This window comes from Nelumbo nucifera, chromosome 5 (genome assembly GCF_055504915.1).
Source record: "Nelumbo nucifera cultivar China Antique chromosome 5, China Antique-T2T, whole genome shotgun sequence".
Taxonomy (NCBI): Eukaryota; Viridiplantae; Streptophyta; class Magnoliopsida; order Proteales; family Nelumbonaceae; genus Nelumbo; species Nelumbo nucifera.
This window is the reverse complement of record NC_142653.1, coordinates 43,109,213-43,132,618: the sequence shown is the minus strand read 5'-3', so window position 1 is coordinate 43,132,618 and position 23,406 is coordinate 43,109,213. Positions and strand designations below refer to the sequence as shown.

General features: G+C 38.6%; 1 protein-coding gene across 7 annotated transcripts in view; it reads right to left on the bottom strand.

Annotated features, from left to right (window-relative positions):
- Positions 1-17,894, bottom strand: part of LOC104587071 (phosphatidylinositol 4-phosphate 5-kinase 7) — a 132,989-nt gene extending 115,095 nt beyond the window's left edge. For 5 of the 7 annotated variants that reach the window (XM_088888007.1, XM_088888008.1, XM_088888011.1 and 2 more), the window contains exons 1-4: positions 17,558-17,890; positions 12,411-12,581; positions 11,198-12,253; positions 5,490-5,657 (exon numbers count right to left, since the gene is read on the bottom strand). In XM_088888007.1, coding sequence (XP_088744133.1) covers positions 5,490-5,657; positions 11,198-12,253; positions 12,411-12,427 — 1,241 coding nt within the window. In that variant the 5' untranslated portion in view covers positions 12,428-12,581; positions 17,558-17,890. Of the gene's footprint in view, positions 1-5,489; positions 5,658-11,197; positions 12,254-12,345; positions 12,582-17,557 lie in introns of all 7 variants that reach the window. The other 2 variants (XM_088888013.1, XM_088888012.1) reach the window with 2 other exon arrangements.
- Between the last annotated feature and the right edge of the window lie 5,512 nt (positions 17,895-23,406).

Sequence of the window (23,406 nt, the reverse complement as noted above, 5' to 3'; positions counted from 1 at the left end):
AAGCTGGCCAACCGTCACACCGAAGTGGTTTAGGACCTCGACAACAAGAGGGTGGAAGGGCAGTCGCAGCCCCGCGGCGAGCTGTTCCCGGAAAATCACCATCTCATCAGGGCCATGTTCCCAAGGAAAGCTCCCCGTAGGGATAAAATAACCATACTCACTGGGCAAATTATAGTAGTCCACGAGGGTTTGAAGTTCCTCGAGCGTCATGGTCGAAGGGCCGAACTGATCTACAACCCGGCCACGGCGGGAGGTGGATGCCGACCTACCCGAAGCACCTCGGGTGGTAGGCCCAACCCCTCCCTCAGGACCTACATCGGGCTCGCTTGAACTACCGTGGGACGCGAACTGGTTCGTAGAACCCACATCAGACCCGCTTGAACAGTCTGAACCCTCCAAACCAGACATCGCGAAACGGAACGGGATTCCAAAAAATACTCACCCGGGAAGAAGACAAGCAGACCGCGAGAACTCGAACAAGCAAGACCTGGGACGCGAGCTGAAAAGCCTGGACGCGAGCTGAAACTTAAGGCGCGAGCTCAAGATATACGACAATAGCAAGGACGGCCCCCCCCTCTCGTACTATTTATATCCACAGCGTACGGAAAGCGACGGCCCAGATCGAAGCCAATCCAACGGCCCGCAGCCGCGTTAAGGCGCACGTCTTCCAAAACCAATCGACGCACGTCTTTCAGAGACTGACAGAGCGTCGCGCACGTCTTGTCAGAGGACAGGTGTCGGCCCGCGTCTTCCCGAAACGGACGGAGCAACGGCACACGTCCCCTCGCAATAAAAGCGTCTGCAGCGCAACTCCCGAATAACTGACGCCACGACTTCCGAACGCGCGCCCCTTTTTGAAAATCAAATTGGAGCGAGCGCGCTCAGCACGGACCAAAACCCTCCCACTACCTTGCAACTCCCCGCGCCAAGACGGAACCATTGTCACAGGGAGTGGGGGGCAATTGATGAAGGGAAATTTGGCCCGACCTCGCGTTCGCCCGACGCGTGGCAAAGGCAAGCAGCTCGGGACAATAGAGCACCCAAAGCGAACATCGGAAGCAAGTCAAAACTCACTACCGAACCCCAACTTCAGATCGCTGTGTTTAGTCCGAGCCCCTTGTTAAAAGCGAACTCCCTGTTAAAGGTCCGAGCTCCCTAAAACCCGAGCTCCCTAAAACCCGAGCTCCCTAAAGAACCCGAGCTAAAGGACCCGAACTCCCTAAAGAACCCGAGCTAAAGGACCCGAACTCCCTAAAGAACCTAAGCCTCCCAAGTCCAAGCTCCCTACTAGGAGCCCGAGCTCCCTGATAAGAGCGAGCTCCCTCCTGAGAACCCAAGCTCCCTGCGAGGAGCGCGAACTGTACTGGGCCCCAAGCCTCACCGAAGCTGACCCGAGCTGACCCATGGCAGCTCGAAGCATTCCAAACCGAACTCAAGACACCTCGCTCGCCACTCCAACACCACTTCCAAAACACCAGGCCCGCCAGACGTACCCGATGCCAAGGACGTCCCCATCCAAGGGCGGCGTACCTGACTGATTTGGGATCTGACGCCTAACAGCCGCATCTCAAACGGCTTCCTGCCACCGCCACCTGCAACCGTCGTCACTAGCCGCAGAGACGGCTCCGACAGAAGGAACAGTGGCGGTTCTGCCCGACCAGAGGAAGTGACACCCGAACTGGCAGGAGTTCAGAAGTAATCATGCCCGACCTGACGGAGGCCTGGAAGTGAGTACGCGAGGTGGTTATAAAAGGATTCTACCCCCCCCCCCCCAGGGACGAGGTATGCTAACTCTCGCGCTATCTGGTTATTCTTGCCTCTAAAGGATTCTAACTTGAGCTTCAGAGCCCTTACGCCGGGTTCTCCCCGGAGCTTCTCTTCTCCCATTTCAGGTTCCTATTACCCACTCCAGAGGCAAGATCGTCAACAGCTAAGACCGGCCAGATTGTGCATCATCAGTAAGGTTTGTAGACTCAAAAAGGCAATTCATGGACTGAAACAATCTCCACGCGCATGGTTTGGCAGGTTCAGTGAAGTAGTGAAAGACTTTGGGATGAAACAGTGTCAGGTAGACCATTCTGTGTTCAGCCATGACTCAAAAGATGGGAAAATCTTGCTAGTGGTGTATGTGGATGATATTTTCATAATTGGGAGTGACAGTAACGGGATTGACAGGTTGAAGAAATTCCTACAGGACCACTTCAATACGAAAGATTTGGGTAAGCTGAAGTACTTCCTGGGAATAGAAGTTGCAAGGTCAAGGCATGGAATTAACTTATGTCAAAGAAAATATGTTCTTGACCTACTTGAAGAAACAGGACTGTTAGGTGCTAAACCAGCAGAGACTCCTATGAAACTTAATGTCAAGTTGAGTGTTGATGCAGGTGAAGAGTTTGATGATCCTGGAAGATACAGGAGGTTGGTGGGAAAGTTGAATTATCTGACTATTACCCGACCAGATATATCATTTGCTGTGAGTATGGTGAGTCAGTTTATGCAACATCCTCGGATTCCTCATTGGGAAGCAGTTCTAAGGATTGTTAGGTACCTGAAGGGTGCTCCAGGTCGTGGTATGCTATACCAAAGCGAAGGGACTCTTGAAATAGTAGGGTATACAGATGCTGATTGGGTTGGTTCTATATCAGACAGGAGATCAACTATAGGGTATTGTACCTTCCATGGTGGCAATCTTGTAACTTGGAAGAGCAAGAAACAAATAGTGGTGGAAAGGAATAGTGCAGAGGCTGAGTACAGAGCTATGGCTCATACCACATGTGAACTAGTATGGTTGAAGAACTTGCTACAAGAGATGGGGTTCTCGGTTGACAAACCCATGAGACTATACTGTAATAACCAAGCTGTTCACATCTCTTCCAACCCAGTCTTCCATGAGAGAACCAAGCATATTGAGGTCGATTGTCACTTTGTGAGAGAGAAAGTGATAAGTGGAGTGATAACCACATCTCATGTGAGCTCAGGAAATCAGTGGGCAGATCTCTTTACAAAGGGATTGTCTCGGGGCAGAGTAGATTATATTTGTGACAAGCTGGGACTATATGACATATACTCTCCAGCTTGAGGGGGAGTGTTAGAGTACACAAATCAGGGGTATTTTGGTCATTTGGGTTTATCTATTTGAAAGTGAAAGGCCTGTTTTATTTAAGTTATGTGTCCCATCACTTATGAGGGACAATATGATCTTTCTTGTAACTATGTTATTGGAGATAAATACAAGTGGGTCGACTAGAGAGAGGACTGATTTTTCTCTACTGGCCGAACCCTTCTTCTTCTCCTCTTCTTCCTCATCTTCTTCTCCTTCTTCTCTACTGTAACCTAGGACTAAATAAGGTTTTCACAAAGTACAAGGTGGTGGTCTAGTTCTTCCCATAGTCCTTCTAAAGTTGCAAAGTAAGTTGCAACAGACATATCCCCTTGTCTCAATACAACAATATCTTGAGTTAGCCTATAAATTCTTGCATTGTTTTTCCGCTATCTATAGGTTTTAGACACCTCCCAAATCATAGAGTCTGTAGGGAAGTGTTGAACAGTCCTTGCTACTCTTGGAGTCATTGAGGCAAGCAGCTAGGACATAACAATAGCATTCTCCTTACACCAAGTTGAGTAATCAGCATCATCCTCTTTAGGTTCGTTCTTCTGTTCATCTACATAGCCCATAAATTCCCGGGAAGTAATGAAAATCTTGGTTGAAAAAGACCATTCTCTAGAGTTGTATTCATCTAACAAATAACAATAGCATTCTCCTTACACCAAGTTGAGTAATCAGCATCATCCTCTTTAGGTTCGTTCTTCTGTTCATCTACATAGCCCATAAATTCCCGGGAAGTAATGAAAATCTTGGTTGAAAAAGACCATTCTCTAGAGTTGTATTCATCTAACAACAAACTAGTGATCTACAAGCTATGCAGATTTGGGTTTTCCAGGTTTGAAGACCTCCCACCAGTCCTATTGTCCTTAGAGGACACTTCTCCTGATATTGAAGACATGTCCTTCCTCTTACAATAACCACAGCTGTAATCTCAACGAGAGGGACAAGATTTCAGACTTACCGGAAATGTTACTAGACTTACCGGAGATGTAATCTCAATGGACTGAAGCACTCACTGTAACAGTTTTGGGCTGAGAGCAGCTTTTATGGTCAAAAACACCACTTCTGGAAGTCAAACCTGGGCTGTGACCACCCCCTGCAATCTGCTCTAAGTTCTAACTCCCAGACAACAACTAGGACTGTCCACTCAGTCCTTCCTAGATCTGTTCTACACAGATCTCTCTAGTAGCCGACATAAACTGTTGGGAAAACCTCTCCTCGGGCCCTACATCCAAAAGAACCCTAGACACAGACCTTTCTGTAGTCTACGACCAATCCTAGGGCTTCTTCACAGTAGCAGAGATAAGAGAAAAGGAAAAAATAGAAGAGAGAAAAGGGAAAGAGGAAAGAAACTAGCTGTAATCAGTCAGGCCGAATGGAGCTCTGATACCATGTTTGCTGAAATACAGCAGTAGAAGAAGAAGAGAAGAAGTTTGTGAATGGGTGGCAATATGTTCTCAGCCAGACCTAGAAGCTATTATATATATTCACAATAAGATGTTATAGGAATAGACTAGAATACCCTTGATTAGTGATGACACACCTAGGCATAATAAAATTAAAGAGGTTTAGGCCCAATAACTAAAGGCCCATAACAGACTAAAGAACTTAAACATAAAAAGATAAATAAGCCCACCAACACTTAACCACTTGAACCAACAGTTTTCATCACCTTCTTCCAATTTCTGACACCATCATCTATTAAATAATTGTCTCTTTGTTCCTAGGTTTCTCCTCTCCCCTCTTATAAAACAAAATTATTTTCTACAAACTATAAATGAGTAATCACCACCTATTCTCCCCTTATTCATCCTCTAAGCAACCCATCTCCATCTGCTCCTGAAGACATCTACAATTACTATAAACAGAGAAGATAAAGGATCACTTTGCTTAATCCCCTCTTGCAAGGAAGAAGCCCACCATCTCATTAATTAGGATTGAAAAATAAAAAAAAAAATCTCAAGCATGCTTTTATCCAGGCCCTCCACTTTGTCCTAAACAGACATCTTTCCAATTACAAAGCCCAGAAAAGACCGATTTATACGATTTCTCCAAGTCTATTTATAGATCCATCCCCTTCCCCTTGATCTTTCTCTAATAGATACACAAAGAGAGAAAGAGAGTTTTTCATTAATATGATTGTTCTGGCTTTCCAAATGATGCATGACCTAAGATGTTAACATGAACATATGGAAACTTAATTAACATACAACCTTTTTAGGACTCCCACACAGTATGTGCAATCTGGTGCTGAATACTAGATATAGAACAAACCCTCAATTTGAAAATAAATAGACTCTCAACAATATCAATAGATGTACTAAGAAACAAAAGTTTGAATTTCTAGAAGATAGAGAAAGCTTTACATATGCTTCATAAATACCTGAAAACCATTGGGCAATAATCTTTCCAATAGAAACCAATAGAATAGTGTGGAGGTGTAAGTTGGGAACCCTTTCTTGGGAAATACATTCTTATTCTAGCCCGAGGCCCAAAGTCAGAGGAGCGAACTTCGCGCCTAGGGACTGGTGTGATCTTCCCAACAGTATACCTGTATATATTAAAACAAGAAACTCAATATTCATCAAGAAACAATACTTAAGTTAAAACAGGTACCCTAATATTAACAAAACTTACAAAGTATAACAAAGACTAGATGATTTCACAAACTACAAATAACAAATCAATATTATAATAAGAAAACTTTGTAAACCTAATTAGACTCGAGATAATCATATATGGTAGTGGATACAAAACAAGCTCATACATTTAAATATGAAATACATCATCATCATTCAAGCTTTATCACAACTATATGGGGTTGGCTACATGAATCCATTGTTAAATTATTGGCACTTAAATCATTTCTTACTATTTCTACCCATGTCTGTTTTGGTCTACTCCTTGCCATTCTAGCTCCTTCAACCTGTAACAAATCACTTAATCTTACAGCTGTTGTTGATGGTCTTCTATGCACATCTTAGTCTACTTTATCTCTAATTATGAAATACATATCATGAAAAAAATGTTTCTTGTAAAGGTGATACGTCCTTGTTACATATCTACAGAACATAACATGAAATAAAAAAAAAAAAAAAAAAAAAAACTTAAATTGAGAACATCATCATAATTGCCATATTTGTAAGCCAACGACTTTAAGTTGAATCCCTAGACTGTTGAAAGAAGAATCGAATTTTAGAATTATTTTATCTGAGACTAAGTAGCTTCAAAAAACTACACCTGTGTAAGCTCGTCTTACACTGCTGATCCCAAGCCTGAATAAAGGAGGCTTACGTCAAGTTGGCAGTTGGCACTAAAACTTTTGTCAAACCCTCATGAATATGGATCTTGACTTGTCTTTTCATGCGTATGCTAAGGCATTCTCCAGAATCGATGCATTGCACCCTAAACCGAATATAGTTTTAAGTGGGCAAGGGTTTGATAGGATGGTCCGTGTAAGTGACCTACCACCGCAACACCCAAGTGTGGTGTCAAATAGGAGGGTTCTCGCATCCTTCTAAATGGGGGTGGGTAAAGGCTAGTCCAAAAAACACGACTTCGTTTAGCCACATGGAACAAAGGAACATTAACAGAAAAAACCATGGAATTGGTAGACACTATGAAGAAGACGAGAGTTAATATTATATGCCTACAAGAAACTAAATAGAAGAGTAAAAAAGTTAAAGAAATTGATGGATACAAATTATGGTATAAGAGAGGCAAACAATAGAAATGGTGTAGTGAAAATAGTAGATAAGGATTTAAAAAATGAAATTGTAAATGTTAAAAGAATTAGGATAAAATAATTTTAATTAGACTTGTTTTAGGTGAGGAAATCATTAACATAATTAGTGCTTATGCACCTCAAGTGGGTTTAGAAAAAAACATTAAAAGACAATTTTGTAAAAATTTAGAACAATTAACCCAAGAAATTCCAAATGAAGAGAATATCTTTATAGGAGACTTGAATGGGTATGTAGGAAAAAAGTGTAGGATATGATATGGTGCATTGAGGATTTAGATTTGGGGAGAGGAATGAATCAGGAGATACAATATTAGATTTTTCAATAGCTTATGAGTTATGATATGGCAATTTTAAACAACTTTTTTCCAAAAGAAGGATGAACACACTTGAATAAAAGAAACAGAAAAAGAACTGTATTTCTGGTGTAGTATTCCTTTTGAAATTGTGCATACCGATGTTTGGGGACTTTATCATATCACTACCATGGGAGGGTACAGATATTTCCTGCTATTTGTTGATGATTATACTCGTTTTTCTTGGGTCTACCTTATGCGTTCTCGAGATGAGGTTCCAGCATTGACCCGGATCTTTCATCAGATGATTTTAACCCAATTTGGGGTCAAAATCAAAATTTTTAGATCCGATAATGCGAAAGAATATTTTGCAAACCCATTAGCCTCTTATTTGCTTGACCATGGGATTATCCATCAGAGTACCTGTCCTCATACACCACAGCAGAATGGGGTTGCTGAAAGAAAGAATAAACACATAGGTGGCCAGAAGCATTATGTTTACCACCAATGTGCCTATACGTTTCTGGGGTGATGCTATTCTTACAGCAGTATATTTCATCAATCAAATTCCTTCACGGGTTCTTGACATGAAACCTCCATTTACCCTTTTATATCCTGATAAAGAGTTGTTTACCGTTCCCCTTAAAACCTTTGGATGTACTTGCTTTGTTCAGATTCTTGGTCCTCATCATTCCAAATTTGATCGTAAGGCCTCAAAATGTATCTTCCTTGGTTATGCACAAACTCAAAAGGGATATTGCTGCTATGAACCCACTTCTAGGAAGAGATGTGTCTCTATGGATGTCACCTTCTTTGAGGATGTACCCTATTATCCAAGGGTTTCTCCTCAGGGGGAGAGTAGTGAGGTTGGGATTAACTCATCAAAAGTTCATTTACTTGTTCCATTAAGTGAAGAGGGTTGTCAGAGGTGCAGGGATGTGAGAATCTATCACAGACAGTGAAGGCAGGTTGATTTTGGTCATCAGCAATCCAGGCAAGCCCCAGTTCCTTCTGTGAATCCAGATCCAGGTACCATAGTTCCTTCTGCATATCCAGATCTAGGTACCACAGTCCCTTTATCAGATATTACAGATGAGATACCTTCCACTATTGAGCCTTCACCTTCATTAGATGACCTTGACCTCCCTATTGTAGTCTGTAAAGGCAAACGTTGTTGCACCACATCCACAACTCACTGCATTTCCTAGTTCTTGTTCTATGATCATTTGTCCCCCTCTTACAAGTCATTTCTTGCACCCATTGATGATATTCCCATTCCCAGAACAGTGCAGGAAGCCTTGTCAATTCCTGAGTGGAATGATGCAATAAAAGTATAAATGGATGCCCTCATCAGAAACAATACCTAGGAGATAGTTGATCAGCCTAAAGGGAAGAAACTGGTTGGATGTAGATGGGTGTTCACTATTAAACATAATGTTGATGGTTCCATTGAAAGGTATAAGGCCCAATTAGTTGCAAAGGGATTTACTCAGACATATGGTATTGACTACTTGGAGACTTTTGCACCAGTAGCAAAGATGACCACTATTAGAGTCTTATTTTCTCTTGCAGCCAGTTACTCTTGGCCTTTGTTTCAGATGGATGTTAAAAAGGCCTTCCTCAACAGAGACTTGCAGGAAGAAGTTTACATGTAGTTACCTCTTGGATTTTATGGTGCAAAGACAGGAAAGAAGGTTTGCAGGCTGAACAAAGCCTTATATGGACTAAAACAGTCCCCTAGAGCCTGGTTTGATAGATTCAGACAAGCCCTTGAAAAGTTCTGATATGTGCAGGCCCAGTCAGACCACACCTTGTTTATTAAGAGGGGGTTTCTTTGTAAAACAGGAACAAAACCAGACGCTATAAGAACGTCTTCCATCCTCTTTTGTTTGCTTCTTCTGGAATACAAAGGCTACACATTTTATCAGATCCTTCCCATTGACTTAGTGAATAAATTTTCCCCATCTATTTTCATTTAGTTGGAAGCATATTATTCTTCTCCTCTCTACCAGCCTACGAAGTTCAAAGCTTCTTTCCCGGTTCTCTAAGATCGCCTGAAACAGATTCACCATCCATTTAACCTCCTCCTCCTTCAAGCTTAACCTCGTCCAAGCACCTCTACCATGTTCTGTTATCACCAATTCTCTTAGATGGTTGTTAAACAAAGCTTCTAGTTCAAATGTTTTGGATCCAGTCACTATCAGTCATCGAGAGGTCACCATTACTGATTGCAATAGAAAGGAGACCGTGGAAGGAAAACTGTTATCTATCTCATTTAACTTTTCTCAATAAAAGACCCAAAAAGTTGGCATGCAACACGAGGACTTCCCAAAAGGTCACCCATCCTAGTACTACTCTCACCCAAGCATGCTTAACTTCGAAGTTCTTTTGTTTTCTTTCTTTCTTTCTGTTTTGAGGCATACCCCTTAGAGGCATCTGTGCTTCCAAAGTACTCCTCAGGACGTTCTGATTGTGTGTGTGTGTGTGTGTCGCCTCAAGGCACGCCTCCAGGCATATGCCTCAAATGCCTTTTAAAACATTGATTCATATAACTAACAAAGTAAAATCTGTTGGAAACAATATAAAAGACAATAAATCATTGGGAAATATGTCAGTTCCAATAATACTTCGTTTCAGTACCCATTAAAATGGAAATATTAGGAAATACATTACGTTGACATTTTAAACCATGACTACATCTACAACATGAACAAGATGATCGCAGAAATTGAAGACAAGAAAATGTTTACAATCATGAACCAAATTAACCTCATGATAGTCATAGATGGAACAAATATTGCAATGTTTTAAAACATTGAAGCGTGACACGAGGCATTCCACTATGTGGAGGCGTGAAGCGTAGTTCAGAACATAAGAGGCATAAGCCTCCTGAACTCAAGGAGGTGTAAGCCTCCTTAAGAAGGGGGGATGAGGAGGAAAAAACAGGTGGAGGAGGAGGAGGAAGAAGAGGAAGGAGGATCTCATTTTTCTTTTATTTTTAATAAAAATATTTTATATTAATAAGAACGAAGATGCATAACACTAGCTGAAAGGGGAGGTCTTTTCTTTCCCCTTATCTTTCCTTCCCTTTTGTTTTCTTTCTCTTTTAATTTTTTTCTTTTCTTTCATTCTTTTTCTTTCCCTTCTCTTCCTTTTTTTTTTGAGAAAAGTTAAACAATATTCATTGATAAGAGAACGAGATACATGAGGAGGTGTACAAAGCAGGGGAAGAACCCCTACAATTTACAAAGAAGGAAGTTTGTCGCTATATAGATGCTCTAAGAGCGCACCACATTTCGCTAAGCCATCTTCTGTATGGTTGTATTCCCTAGGGATCCAGACTAACTTAACATTTAGGCATTCCAATGAGTCCCTGGCCTCTTCTAAATAGTGAATTAATCTCCATGGTCCCCCCCCTTTTTGTCTCTTAACCATTTTATTGTATTTGTTGAATCACCTGCAATGGTTAAATTTTGAATTCCCAAATTTTTTATTATTCTGATTCCTGTGAGAGCAGCCATTACTTCAGCCTTTGTGGAATCTGCCACACCAATAGGACCGCTGAAAGTCCAAACGATGTTGCCCCTTTCATCCCTTCTCTTTCTTTTCCTTTCCTTTCCTTTCCTTTCTTTTCTTTTTCTTTCTTTTTTTCTTTTTTTTTCTGTCTTTTTGTAAGAGGTGTGTGTTAGGTGCATGAGGCGTGCGCCTCTAGCACACCTCATGAAAAAGGTGTATGAGGTGTATGCTTCTTGCACCTGAGGCATACACCTTAGAGGTATCAATGCCTCTGGCATACGCTTCACGCATATGCCCCATGCCTTTTAAAACACTAATTCATTGCATCAAATGAAGTAAATATCTCACAAAACATTTTTTCCACAAAGAAAATAAAATCTTTATCACATTCCTAAAGAACATCAGTTGAAACAAAGATTTCAGAATTACCAAAATCAATACACTTTGAAGTTCAGAGGAATTTTGTTTTCCGCATGAAATTGGACAGCAACAATAATAACATTAAGAAAACCGTCCCCATATAGTGAACTTTTTTACCTGATACCAAGCTGCAGATTAAGCATCAGATAATAGCTTCTATGACCTTTAAAAATGGTTTCACCAGACTTCTTTGTTCCTTTTAGTTCACATTTATTTTTTTGAGTCATCTCTGCTTCATTGTTCCTAACCCTCTCGCTAATCAAGACTCCTTGCATGTATTCCCTTTCATATACCAAATTACAGCTGCCTTGCTCCACAGTTTGATCTTCATCAGTGCTAAAGCTGTCCCTTGCCGGAACTTCTGCAAGAGGATCATCAGCACTAGGAGCACCATCTAATGATATGGTCCTATGTGATATCCTTCCAGAACCTCTGACAAGACCAAAAGAAAGCTTCTCAGAAAGACTGTGTTTCATACCCAGTTTATGATCCCTCAGTTCCCCCAAATTCACTGGTGAAGTATGAGGTAGCATAGTCTGAATTTTATCATAATATCCTGCAGTACTACGCCACCTCGTTAGAGATGGTAGTTTACTTCCAGCAGGATAGAATGTTCCCGGTCCATCCTTTTGGCCCCTAGTCCATGTTCCAAAGTAATATCCCCCATCAGCAAACCTGTAAAATCCTGACCCATGTCTCAATCCATCCAACCAAAACCCATCAAACAAATCACCATTTTCCCAATTCATAACCCCCCTACCACACATTTTTCCATCTTTCCAATTACCAACATATGTATTTTGAGCATTCCAGGTATAGCGACCACAGCCATTTCTTACTCCTTCTTTCCAAGAACCTTCATATATATCTGAATTACAATATTTCTTATTTCCAACCCCATTCTGTACGTTCATCCTCCAGGCCCCTGTATAAACAGAGCCATCGAGTCCAGTAAATGTGCCAAAACCATGAAGGAAACCACCAGAAAAGTCGCCCTCATATGCTGCACCTGATGCCCACTGAAAATGTCCCTTTCCAGTCATTTTACCTTCCTCCCACTCACCCTCATAAATTGATCCATCTGACCATGTATATTTTCCTGTCCCATGTGGAAGCATTCCCTTGAAATCACCAACATAAATGTCTCCATTCAAAAAAACCTTCTCCATGTGCCTAGAAAACAAAAGATAACAAACTTATCAAAAGATCCAGAAGGGGGCATTCCAAATATAAAATGTATATAATATCTAGACAAAATCTGACACCTTTTAAACCAAGTATTATACAACAAAAAAGATGTTGCTTGCTGAAGAGATGTGATGAATTGCACCTTTCACTAGCCTCCATGGTCAACTCCAATACCTGATGTAGCTTTGTCACACAATCATCCCCAGGTCTATCTATAAGAAGAGTTTGGCCTTGGAAAATTTGTATTCATGCAGATAAAGGAAATTCTTCTTGATCAACTAAATAGAGCCACCCTGTGCAAAGTTCGGAAGCCCTGAACACACAAGAATATTTTCAGAATAAGAAAAGGAAAACAAATATCAATACATAAAAATTAAGCAGCCCTTCTCAATTTGAGAACACCATAAGTGATAATTCTATGTTAGTGACTATAGCCTCTAATCCTGGACTTTTATCAAATGACAATAGCTATACCAAAAATTATGGAACATCCATATATGCTTTTCAGGAGAAAAGGACAATAGCTTTTCACCATAACAAGATCAAAGAGAATTTATTAATGAGTATAAGAAAGTAGAAAGTGAGAAGGGGTACAAGTGAAGCCCTTTCAAGGGAGAAAAGCAGTAAAATAGAATAAAACTCTATCACACTCCTAAACTAATAACCGGAAGAGCTCAGCCTCAATTTAATTCACTTGCTCAAGCCCAAGCTTAGCCAGTAAATCTAATAGGAAATCAGAGTGAATGTAGTAGGACCAAGGATTAAAATCTCGATACACACCGATAGTGAGCATCAATATGCCCGATACTCTTTTGATTTTTTCTTTTGTAATAATGAGAGAGTCCCAGAAGAGGTCTGAGACCTTTTAAAGTGTTCAAAATATTTGTATATCGGTGTATCCAAGCATATTTGGATACATCAATACCGACACGGGCTGTATCATATTGATATTTTAATCCTTGCATAGGACATTAAGGAGAAAGTCCTAGTTAGCAATGGTGGGCTAAAAGGGCGAGTAAGAAAGAATTCAGATATGATATGGAGGGAGAGAGAGAGAAGATACTTGGAGCAAGCTCCCATGGTCAAAATTCACTAAAATATAGATTCTACTCAACTCTAAAAGACTAAAAATACACTTATAATGGCACAAATTTCACTAAAAAGATTTCTGATTGAATTAAACTAAGGTAATGACAGAGATCACATCGAGACTGATGCACCAAACATGGTTTGCACTTACATAAGGCATAGACAAGTTAGTTTAAGATTTATTTTGCTTAATGTAGAATTTGGGTTCATTTGTAAGGTTTCTTTTTTTGTTGGGTTCATTTGTAATATTTCTTATTGTTTTCTTTTTTTTTTGGAGAAAAGTTAACTGAAATTCATTAAAATAGAAACAGGGGTACACAAGGAGGTGTATAAAACAAACTGGGGAAAACCCCTAGAGATTGCACAGGAGGAATCCTTTCACAGTACAAGCCATCTAAGTTGGCGCCAATCTTTGCTGAACCATCAGCAATAGAGCTTAAGTCCCTTGGAGTCCAATTTAAGTTCACATTCATAAGATCCAATAAGTCCCTTGCCTCCACCAGAAAGTGACTGAGCCTCCATGGCCCAGCCTCCTCCTCCCCTAACCATTTTATAGTGCTTGCAGAGTCACCTTCAATGGTTAGATTCTGAATGCCCAATTTGTTAACTAAACGAATCCCTGTGAGTGCAGCCATCTCTTCTGCTATGGTAGAATCAGTTATTCCAATTGGGCCACTGCAAACGTAGCAGATATTTCCCCTTTTGTCTCTTAAGGCTCCTCCAATTCCAACTACACCAGGATTACCTGATGCACTTCCATCAAATCTTAGAGTCAAACCTTCTTCCCATTTGAGAATCAGGCTTCTAGAGGTGGGTGGGGGAGTTGGGGAAAAGAACAAGAAGTTGTGAGCATTCCTATTAAGGTCATTTGCAGAGATGCCTATGAACAGATCCAAACTGGAAGGTAACAAATTACAGTAGTAGTGATATGAGAAATCACCTCATCCCAGGATTTGACCTTTTTTTTTTGAGAAAAGGTAAAGTATAATTGTATTAATAAAAGGTCCTGTGTACATTGAGAAGCTGTACAAAAAAAAGGACCTCAGAAAAAGGCCATCCTCAAAAAAGTATAATCAGAAGTACTGTCTCTAAAATCAGTATGTATCTCTAAAATCCCAGGATTTGACCTTATTATCAAACAAACAATTATTCCTTTCTACCCAAACACCCCAAAGCACAGCATGCAGCACAGTTTGAATATAACAAGTTGACTTGAGAAGAAGAACAAGATTTTCCTTTGAATATAACCTGGTGCAAGCACGTCCCTTCAAAGGTGGCTTTTTTTGTATGGTCTGCCTATCTGAACAACATTCTCACAAAGGACAAAATGATAAGGAGAGGAAAAAAATGAAACAACCATCTTTCACTATTAATTGTCTATATCTTCATTTGAAACATAGAAGATAAACATATTCATGAAAAAAAAAATGAAAGAAAGAAAATAAATTTCAGAAAATAGAGGGTCAAAGCAACTATTTTTATCATAAGAAAACTAGAAAAGAAAAAAAAAGGTGAAAGAAGAAGCATGAAGATATTCAATATGTGTTGATTGGATAAAATATTGAGTTCTTTCATGCTTATTAGTTCAAGTTTTGAAGTCTCCAAGGGTTCAAGGCAGTATACATGTTGATTGAACCCTAACAAATGAGAAAAATAATAAAAAAGAATTAGTATTTTAACTTAAAATGAATAATTTAGTTTAATAATGTCTATTTTATTAAGAATATAAAAGTATCCAAGAGAACCGTGTAAAAAATGTCTTGGAAATTAAGCAAGGTGGCCCTCCATGAGCACCTTATCGCCTAGGCATTGCCTTGATCACCCTGATGGGGCCCATACCCTTCAGCTAGTATGGGTAGTTACAAACACTTCATATTATTTGTTGATGGTTATTCTATACTCACTTGGTTGTATCTCCTCATAAGCAGAAAAATGTTTTTTTTTTTTGATAAATTCAAAAGCAAAAAAAAAATGTTCCACAATTTATCAAACATTATTATAATATGGTGGAGACTCAATTTGAGAAAAGGATTAAAATTGTTAAGCCAGATAATTCCAAGGAATACTTCAAGAAAAAATCTTGTTCTATTCCTTGAAGAGACGGAAGTCATTCATCAAAGTTTGTGTGCTTATACACCTAAACAAAATGGGGTTGCAAAGAGGAAAAACAAGCATGTGGATGAGGTGGCTCATAGTTTATTGTTTCAAATATATGTTTCTACTCAGTTTGAGGGAGATGTGGTGCAAGCTGTTGTTTATTGATCAATAAACTTCCACCCAAAGTTCTTCAATCAAGATTGCCATATCAGATGTCACATGGTGATGCTCCTGTCTACAGCCTTCCCTTGAGTCTTTGGATGTGTTAGCTTTGTGCATTATATGAGCCCTTCCCATGTCAATTTTGACCCAAAAGCCATTGTGTGTTTTTCGTGGGTATTCCTATACTCAAAAGGGCTACAAATGTTATGACCCTCATTCTAGTAAGTGTTTTGTATCGAAAGATGTTACTTGTCTTTGAGTCCAACCATTCATTTCTAACTATGTCTCCTATGATTATTTGTCTCCTCCACATCTTGCTTTCCTTGTTGCTTTGTTTTTTGCTTCAATTTTTAAGAATGTTCCATAGGTTGTTGCTTAACCACATTGGAAGGAGGCTATAGATCAAGAAATAGAGGCCTTAGAAAAGAGCATCAAACCTGGCTTAGCTGGGATACTGTGCATTAACGAAACCAGCTTAACAAATTGCACCCATGTAATCCAGAAAATAACCTTTTCTCAAATCCTAGTCAACTTAGAGTCAATTAACAGAAAAGCAGCTATCTATGTAGCCAATCAGAGACATGCTTTTGTGATAATCAAAAGCAACCAGTTCATTTGGTCAAGCCATCCAGGAATTAAGATAGGAATTGATAGTTGTTCAACAGTTCCAAGTGAGGATGACACATCCAACCCATTTGTGAATCAGTTTTCACATGGATACCATAATAATTATATGTATCAACCATTCATACAAGCAATAACATGGCTATGTAGCCACCAACTCTTAGAAGGAGTCAACTGATAAACCTTGGCAATCATTTGCCAAAATGCATTTCCTAAACATTTTGATGGAATTTGTATCTTAATATGGTATTGCACGCCACATGACTTCTAACGCATCATGGATGATTTGAACAAATCAATTAAGAAATGGCATCGGGCTGTCTATCCATTGTTGGTAATATTATTCTCAAATTCATCATCTAGCATTCTATAGCAGAACCATATTTTACATGCTCCTCAGGTTTGAAGAAATTTATCATTAATCAAGAATTTTACATGGGAAAACGGCATCTCCTGTCTATTGCTCTAAAGGGACCAACAACCCAATAAGCTTCACTCCATAGACCAGCCAGAAGAGGCTTATATTCAATTACGCAATTGAGCAATACTTGAAGAGTAAAATGGTCTTAACTATGATTGTTATTACATTTTTTTGCTGCACGCATCTCAAGATCATTAGCACATGCATTATAGTTATTGAGAGAAGATTACTCATTGCAGAACAGAATGAGAGGTCAAGAAGAAAGAAAGAGAGAAGCTTGTGGTGGATTTCCTAGAAGCTTTGACACCATGTGAAAGTGTTCTAAGATTTCATACTGAATGTTGGCCCTTGATAAGATTGGCCAGATTAACGGGTTGATTTTATATATTTATGCAAAAGACCCAAAAAAGGTATGTTAGAATTGAGATGACATACAACTACAGGAAAGAATTATCAAGTCGAAAGACATGTGAAGGGAACCATCCTTCCTATTATCACTGTAGAGGTCAGTACCGTTTCCAAGAAAAAATTAAGAAAGAAAAACTAATAATTTACTGTTTTATTATCTATCCTGCTGCAGTTTCCTTACTGCAAGATCTCCATATGATCATTGAAAATTAATAAATGCACTCACAAAGAAACTAACTCCCGAATTCAAAAAAGTTCTAACATCTTCCATATGGAAGTTAATTGCTTTGAACTATTCATTTTGGCATTCCCTTAAATTTCTTCTCCAAACTATTTCGTTTACTTAAACATAATTAATAACCCATTTGTTCTAAATTAAAGAGAAGAAAGAAAAATAATATATAGGACAGAAAAAGGCGAAGAATATTTCAATTAATTGATAAATTAACTAAAACAGTAACAAATCCATAAATGAATGAGAAACCCACCTGTAGTAGATCATAAATCTTCGAAACCAGTCAATCTCCTGACCTCCTCGAATCATCCAAACAGCTGAAGGTGATTTGCAGGAAAAGTAGCTAGGTGTAAAGAGACATCACAGAGACAGTTGAAGAGGAAAACCGAAAGAGAGACCTTGAAATCCAACAAGAAAAGGAGAAAATAAAGGATTTTGGGTGGCCACGTTGTAGTGGAGATCGTGGACAATCGACACTTGAGCTTTTCTAAATTCTTTAGTTCTTCCACTGTTGCTTCGTTCGTTCATGGTTTCCGTTTGTGCAACTCTTGTACTCCTTTCTGTCGAGTGGACACTATGATGGTCTGCCATCTTCGTGTCTGACCCTCTTGGCCAACATGCAATAATGTAGGGCCCACTAGTTGCGATGAGAATGAGATTCGCTGGACCAGAGAGTGACCGGTTCCTCTTGATGTTGGTATTTGGTGAGCATCCTTTGCAAGCTTCGGAGTTCGGACATGGAAATGGGTCGGGTTCCATTTTTGGTCTGTCTTGTTTCTTGAACACGTTTGGCCTACTGAGTCAAAAGAAATGGGTTCCATGTGGAATTATAAACAAAAGAAAACTCTTAAAAAATAAAATCCACTCATTTCTGTGTGGACCCTCTTTTAGATGGGACCCATTTTGGTCTTTTAAATACCCACCACGTGTTAAGTTATAGGCCTTAGATCACAACTAAAAATTAGGTAAGACAGATCTAGTGGCAAGTCATAATCCGTTAAACACATAAAAACGGTAGGTTCCAAAGGGGTCCATTCTGCAACTATAAATTCTATGACCCAAGACCTATAAGTTGGCACATTTGATGAGTTAATTATAAGAAACTTGCGACCCGAATACAACATTTGGAATTCGGATCCGGACAGGAATGACATCTAGATGACCCCCTTTCCAATCCTTTCCCACTTTCTCATGAACATTGAACAATGAGCAAAATGAATATAGTACAGCCACCTTTGGGGAAGGCATCAAAGGATGGGGTCAACCATGGCACCTGATAAAGGTAGGGTCACCATCAGTATCTGCCACGTGTCGAGAAATGGTAGAGGACATGATCTCAAATAGCTGTTCAAATCAGGAAAGCATATATATCAGGTGGTTTCCATTGGCTGATGAATGTAGTAGGCAATGAGGTGGATGTTGTGGTTCCAATCCATTTGTCAAACATGATCTGAGACAATATGGCCCATGCAATCTTTCTGTGGTAAACACTCAACTTATGCTTCTTCTTACTTCTTGATCACTCCTCCAAAATTAGAATAAAGATGAGAGAAGAGAAGACTTTTATTGGGTGTTGTCTGTAGATAAATAAAGAGTGGATTTTATTCCTACACACATGTGAATTGCCAATTTCACAAGGGATCTTCTGGCTTGAATACATTAATGGTTTCTTCATTCAAACGGCAACTGAAAAGTTACCATGCTCTTTTCATGTAAGGATAAATGTACCGACATGATTAGCCTAAATGTCCGATATGGGGTATATCCTAACAATTTTCAAGGCCACTGAAATGTAAAATACTAAGGCTTATGGGATACTAATTAATAGTTTGACCTGTTATTAGTTCATCCTAAAAAATATATTTTTAAATAAATATCAATGCACAATATTTAATTAATTTTGTTGCATTGTAAGTGTCAATATTTGAACCTTGTTCTCATGCGAAAAATCTTAGGTTCTCCCTATATGAAATGTTAATCCATATTATGTTGCATGAAATTCATATGAACCATTGTATCATCCAAGGAGAGCCCTCGATGAGCATTCACGGGTAAAATATGGAAAAAAAAATATCTTTGATTTTGAATACCTTAATGGTGAGAACATGACCAGCATGATAGTAAGGCTTGAAATGTCTTTTTCTTCTAGGATTACGTTCAACTTGATTATGTCTCCATATATAACAAAAGGAAACGGCATGAAATGAGGTTTAATTTCTTGATTTGGATCAAGTAGGAAGCCTCTCCCAACTAACCAAATTTGTTTCTATTAGGAAGGAAGGAGTTCCTACCCAAGCTGTTCTTCATGTACAGACCACATGTTCAATCTTACAAATCGTAACATCTTCAACTGCACTGATATAGCAAGTGAAAGTGATACAAAATAGACAACATTAACAAAGAGATCACTACTCACTGGAGCAAATTAATGCAAATATAGTGTCTGTTTGGCAATTGGGATTGAGGCCATTATTTCAAAAAACGGTGATACATCAGCGCAACATTGGAAAAAATGGTGCTCCAGGAAATGCTTGTTTGTTTGGAACCGTTTTTTCATAAAAAAACGGTACTGCTCCAAACCACGTCTTAGAAATCGAAAAGGCGTGGTTTGGAGTAACGCTGAATTTGATGTTTTCTTAGATTGCAGCTCATTAACGAGAATATGATGTGGCAGTGACATGGACTTCCTATGATAGATACCAATGCTGAAAACAGACATGGAGCATTGGTAAAACAGAAAGTATTATTGTTGCTCCAGCAAACGTCTTACTTGGCAGCAACGTTTCCAAACAAAAAAAAAACACAATTTTCTCAAAAAATAATGTTTTATCTACAACATCAATGCCAAATATATATAATTAATTTAAGATATTTAACCCTCGACTGAGTGGTGTAAGCATTAGGTTTAAGCATCTTTTTGGAGAAGCCAAATAAGCTGACTGATTTTCTTGCATGGTAATCTGCAGGGCTATATGGGTGACGCCAAATATTGCTATAAAGGGATAGAGTGTGCAACTTGAGTGGACTTGGGTTGGGATTCTGTCAAAATTTGAAAAGACCCGATTAGATAAACCGGGTCCGATGCAATGTATCGGATACCTGATTTGAAGAACTCTGGGGTTGGTCAGCCCGCTTTCATTTGTAATGAATTCTTTCTTAAATTATGGTCAAGTTTTTACTTTTTTAGTACAAAGCTTATCCATAATTTTTTTTTCAAAGTTTTTACTTTTTTCTTTTTCTTCTTTTTTTATTTTGACTAGAAACCAGAAAAAGGTACTGCTAGACTCGTTTTAATTAGCTCCAAACTAATTTTCCACGTGAGATTCCTGGGTGGACGCTCACTATATCCATCCAACTAGCAAACCTCCTCTTTATTATATTTCAGGTCAAATAAAGAAATTAAAATGGATGTTTCATTTTTTTGTTCTTTTTCCCTGCTGAATTATCAGCTAATTAAATTTATTTATTTCATTTTTACCAAAAAAAATGCAACTATACAAAGAAATTACTGTAAATATTTTTAAATTTAAGGGATTCTATTGATAAAAATAATAGAAAGAAATAAAATGTTAAATCATAATATATAGTTCTATTTTTCCAACTTAAAACAGTTTATTGTTTCATTAAAAAACACAATTTTTCTGCCCCCAAAACCAATAATCTAGAAAACAATAAAACTCTTCTCTATGCACTGAATATACTCCTTTTGCTATCCTTTATTTGAGAAAGAAAAACTTTGGCCTAAAGAATATGTTAGATGTTCAAAATATGCCCTTCCTTTGAGGGCATCATAATTTTAATGAAAAACAATAAAAAAAATTGGATGGTTGTCATAAATTGGACAAGTCTCCGGGCCTCCGGCTGATGTGGGTCAAAGTTTTGAAATGGGGAAGGCCCTTGCTTAGGCATAATGGCCCAAATAGGCAAGCATAAATCTCAAAAGAAAAAGAAAAAGAAAAAGAGAAATTGATTGATAAAAATATATAAATATACTTGAGCACAACATAATTTTGTATAAATGTACATATACAGAAATCATTCACAATAAAGGAATATTTGGCAACGTGTGTGGTTTTATTTTTCAGAACAACATAATTACTACATCAGCAAAAATATATTATTTTTTCTGATGTGGTAGTTGCTTTAGTTTTGAAAATCAAAACCAATTATGTTTCTAAATAATTGAAAAACAAAGAATTTTCTTGTTTCTTTTTTTTTTGTTATGTTCAGTTTTTGTACAGCTGGGTATGCCGAGCTTGAATACTTGTACAAATTTTCCTTGAATGAAAACTCTTTTTGCTTCAGTCTTTAGTCTTACAGGTTTTTACTGTTCAGTCCATCCGAACAAATCTTATCTTCATTGTACAGTTGGGATAGGTGTCAACTCGGAATTGATGTCAATACAAAGACGGGCATTGGTGTTATAAATGGAATTGTTTAAAATTTTGAATTGTTATAAGTCTGTAATAGAATTCAAAATCCTGAGGTAGAGTGCAGTTTATTTATCCCTTATTAGTCTTATTCTATTCTTTAGCTTATACTTGTGTCTGCCACTTATTTATCAACTTCGTGTTGTGGTTTCCTAGAGCCCTACTTAGACTTGGTGTGATGGCAGCTTAAGTTCACACGGGCACGCTCCTCGCAGGGTTCTAGGGAAGAGATCGCCCACGAAGGTCTTCGGAAGTCTTTGCTTTCCTCGGCCGGGGTGTCTATCCATGGGGAGGTGGCACTTGCCTTCATTCACTGACATGGCATTAGTCCTTATCTGCTGGTGTAGGACAGAAATCTTTGGCCATGGCAGGTTTGACCAGCTAAGTCACGGCCCGAACACATTAAACATTAAAGACACATAATTTATGGTTGTCATATGGTATTATTTGATCTGGCAATCCAAAAACAAACTCTCCCTCCATATCTTGAAGTTTTAAAAATAATAATTGAGTAGCACATGCAAGAGAGGATAGAATAGAGAGGAAAAGAGAGATGAATAGAGTGCAAAGAGAGAAGAAATAATTGATTAAATTTTTTGCATGGTGGTCTGGATGTGGAGCCAAGACAAGTATATATACTCCCGGTGGAGGGAAGCCTTGAATATTTTATTTATATATAAGAGAGAGAGAGAGTTCCATTTGATATTATATTGGAACAAGGTTTCCTAATTAACCCACATGTTCCTATCACATGAAAAGATCCTCTGGCCGACCCACATTGTCCATCACATAGGAACCCTTTGTTTTTTCTTTTTTTTGAAAAGAAACCCTTTGGTATTGGCCACTTGCTCAATTTTATTGTCAATATGTTTCACAGTTAGCATAACTAATAATAGAAAGAAAAGTTTTAACTTTTTACCATAAAACTCGTGTATAAAGGAGGAGGTATTATTGACACATATGACAATCTCTTTAGAACCAAACTTTTCTCGATGAACAGAGGGTGGGGAGAGGAAACAGGAAACTCCTTTTGGGCACTAATTAAGTTACTTTTCACATGGAAGATTCCCATAAAAGAGGGGTTATTTTACACAGTAATAACCTCTTTAGGGTCAAACTTTTTTGCATGAACAGTGGTGGGCAGAGGAACTTGGAGACTCCTTCTGAGTTACAAGTTAATTTTTCACATGGAAGATTAATTCCTCAGTCGTTTAAAGAAGCTCACTACACAAACCAACAAACCAGCTCGCTATTAAATTATACATTAGCTCATACTAACAAAAAGAATGTTGTATTTATGGCTTCATTTTTCACTTTTCTGTTTTAGTTAAATTCACTTCATTTTTAGCAAAATGTCACTAGATAAAGTCATAAAGGTATTATTGCAAATTTCTCCAACTTTCTTTAGGGGTTTTGTTGAATAAATTAAAAACAATGAAGACTAACAACACTTCCAAGAATAATCATGATAATTCTATCTTTAATGTTTAAAATCTTCTGATTAAAATAGTTTATTTGTTTTTTTTTTTGTCAGAAAAGAGCAGATGTATTAACAAGATTCAAGGAGGATGATGGATACAATTAGAAAGAACACTCCACCAGGAGGGAAGAAGAGAGTCATTCATTTGCTTCGTTAATGACCACATATCTTCCACCCCTAAAACCAGAAACA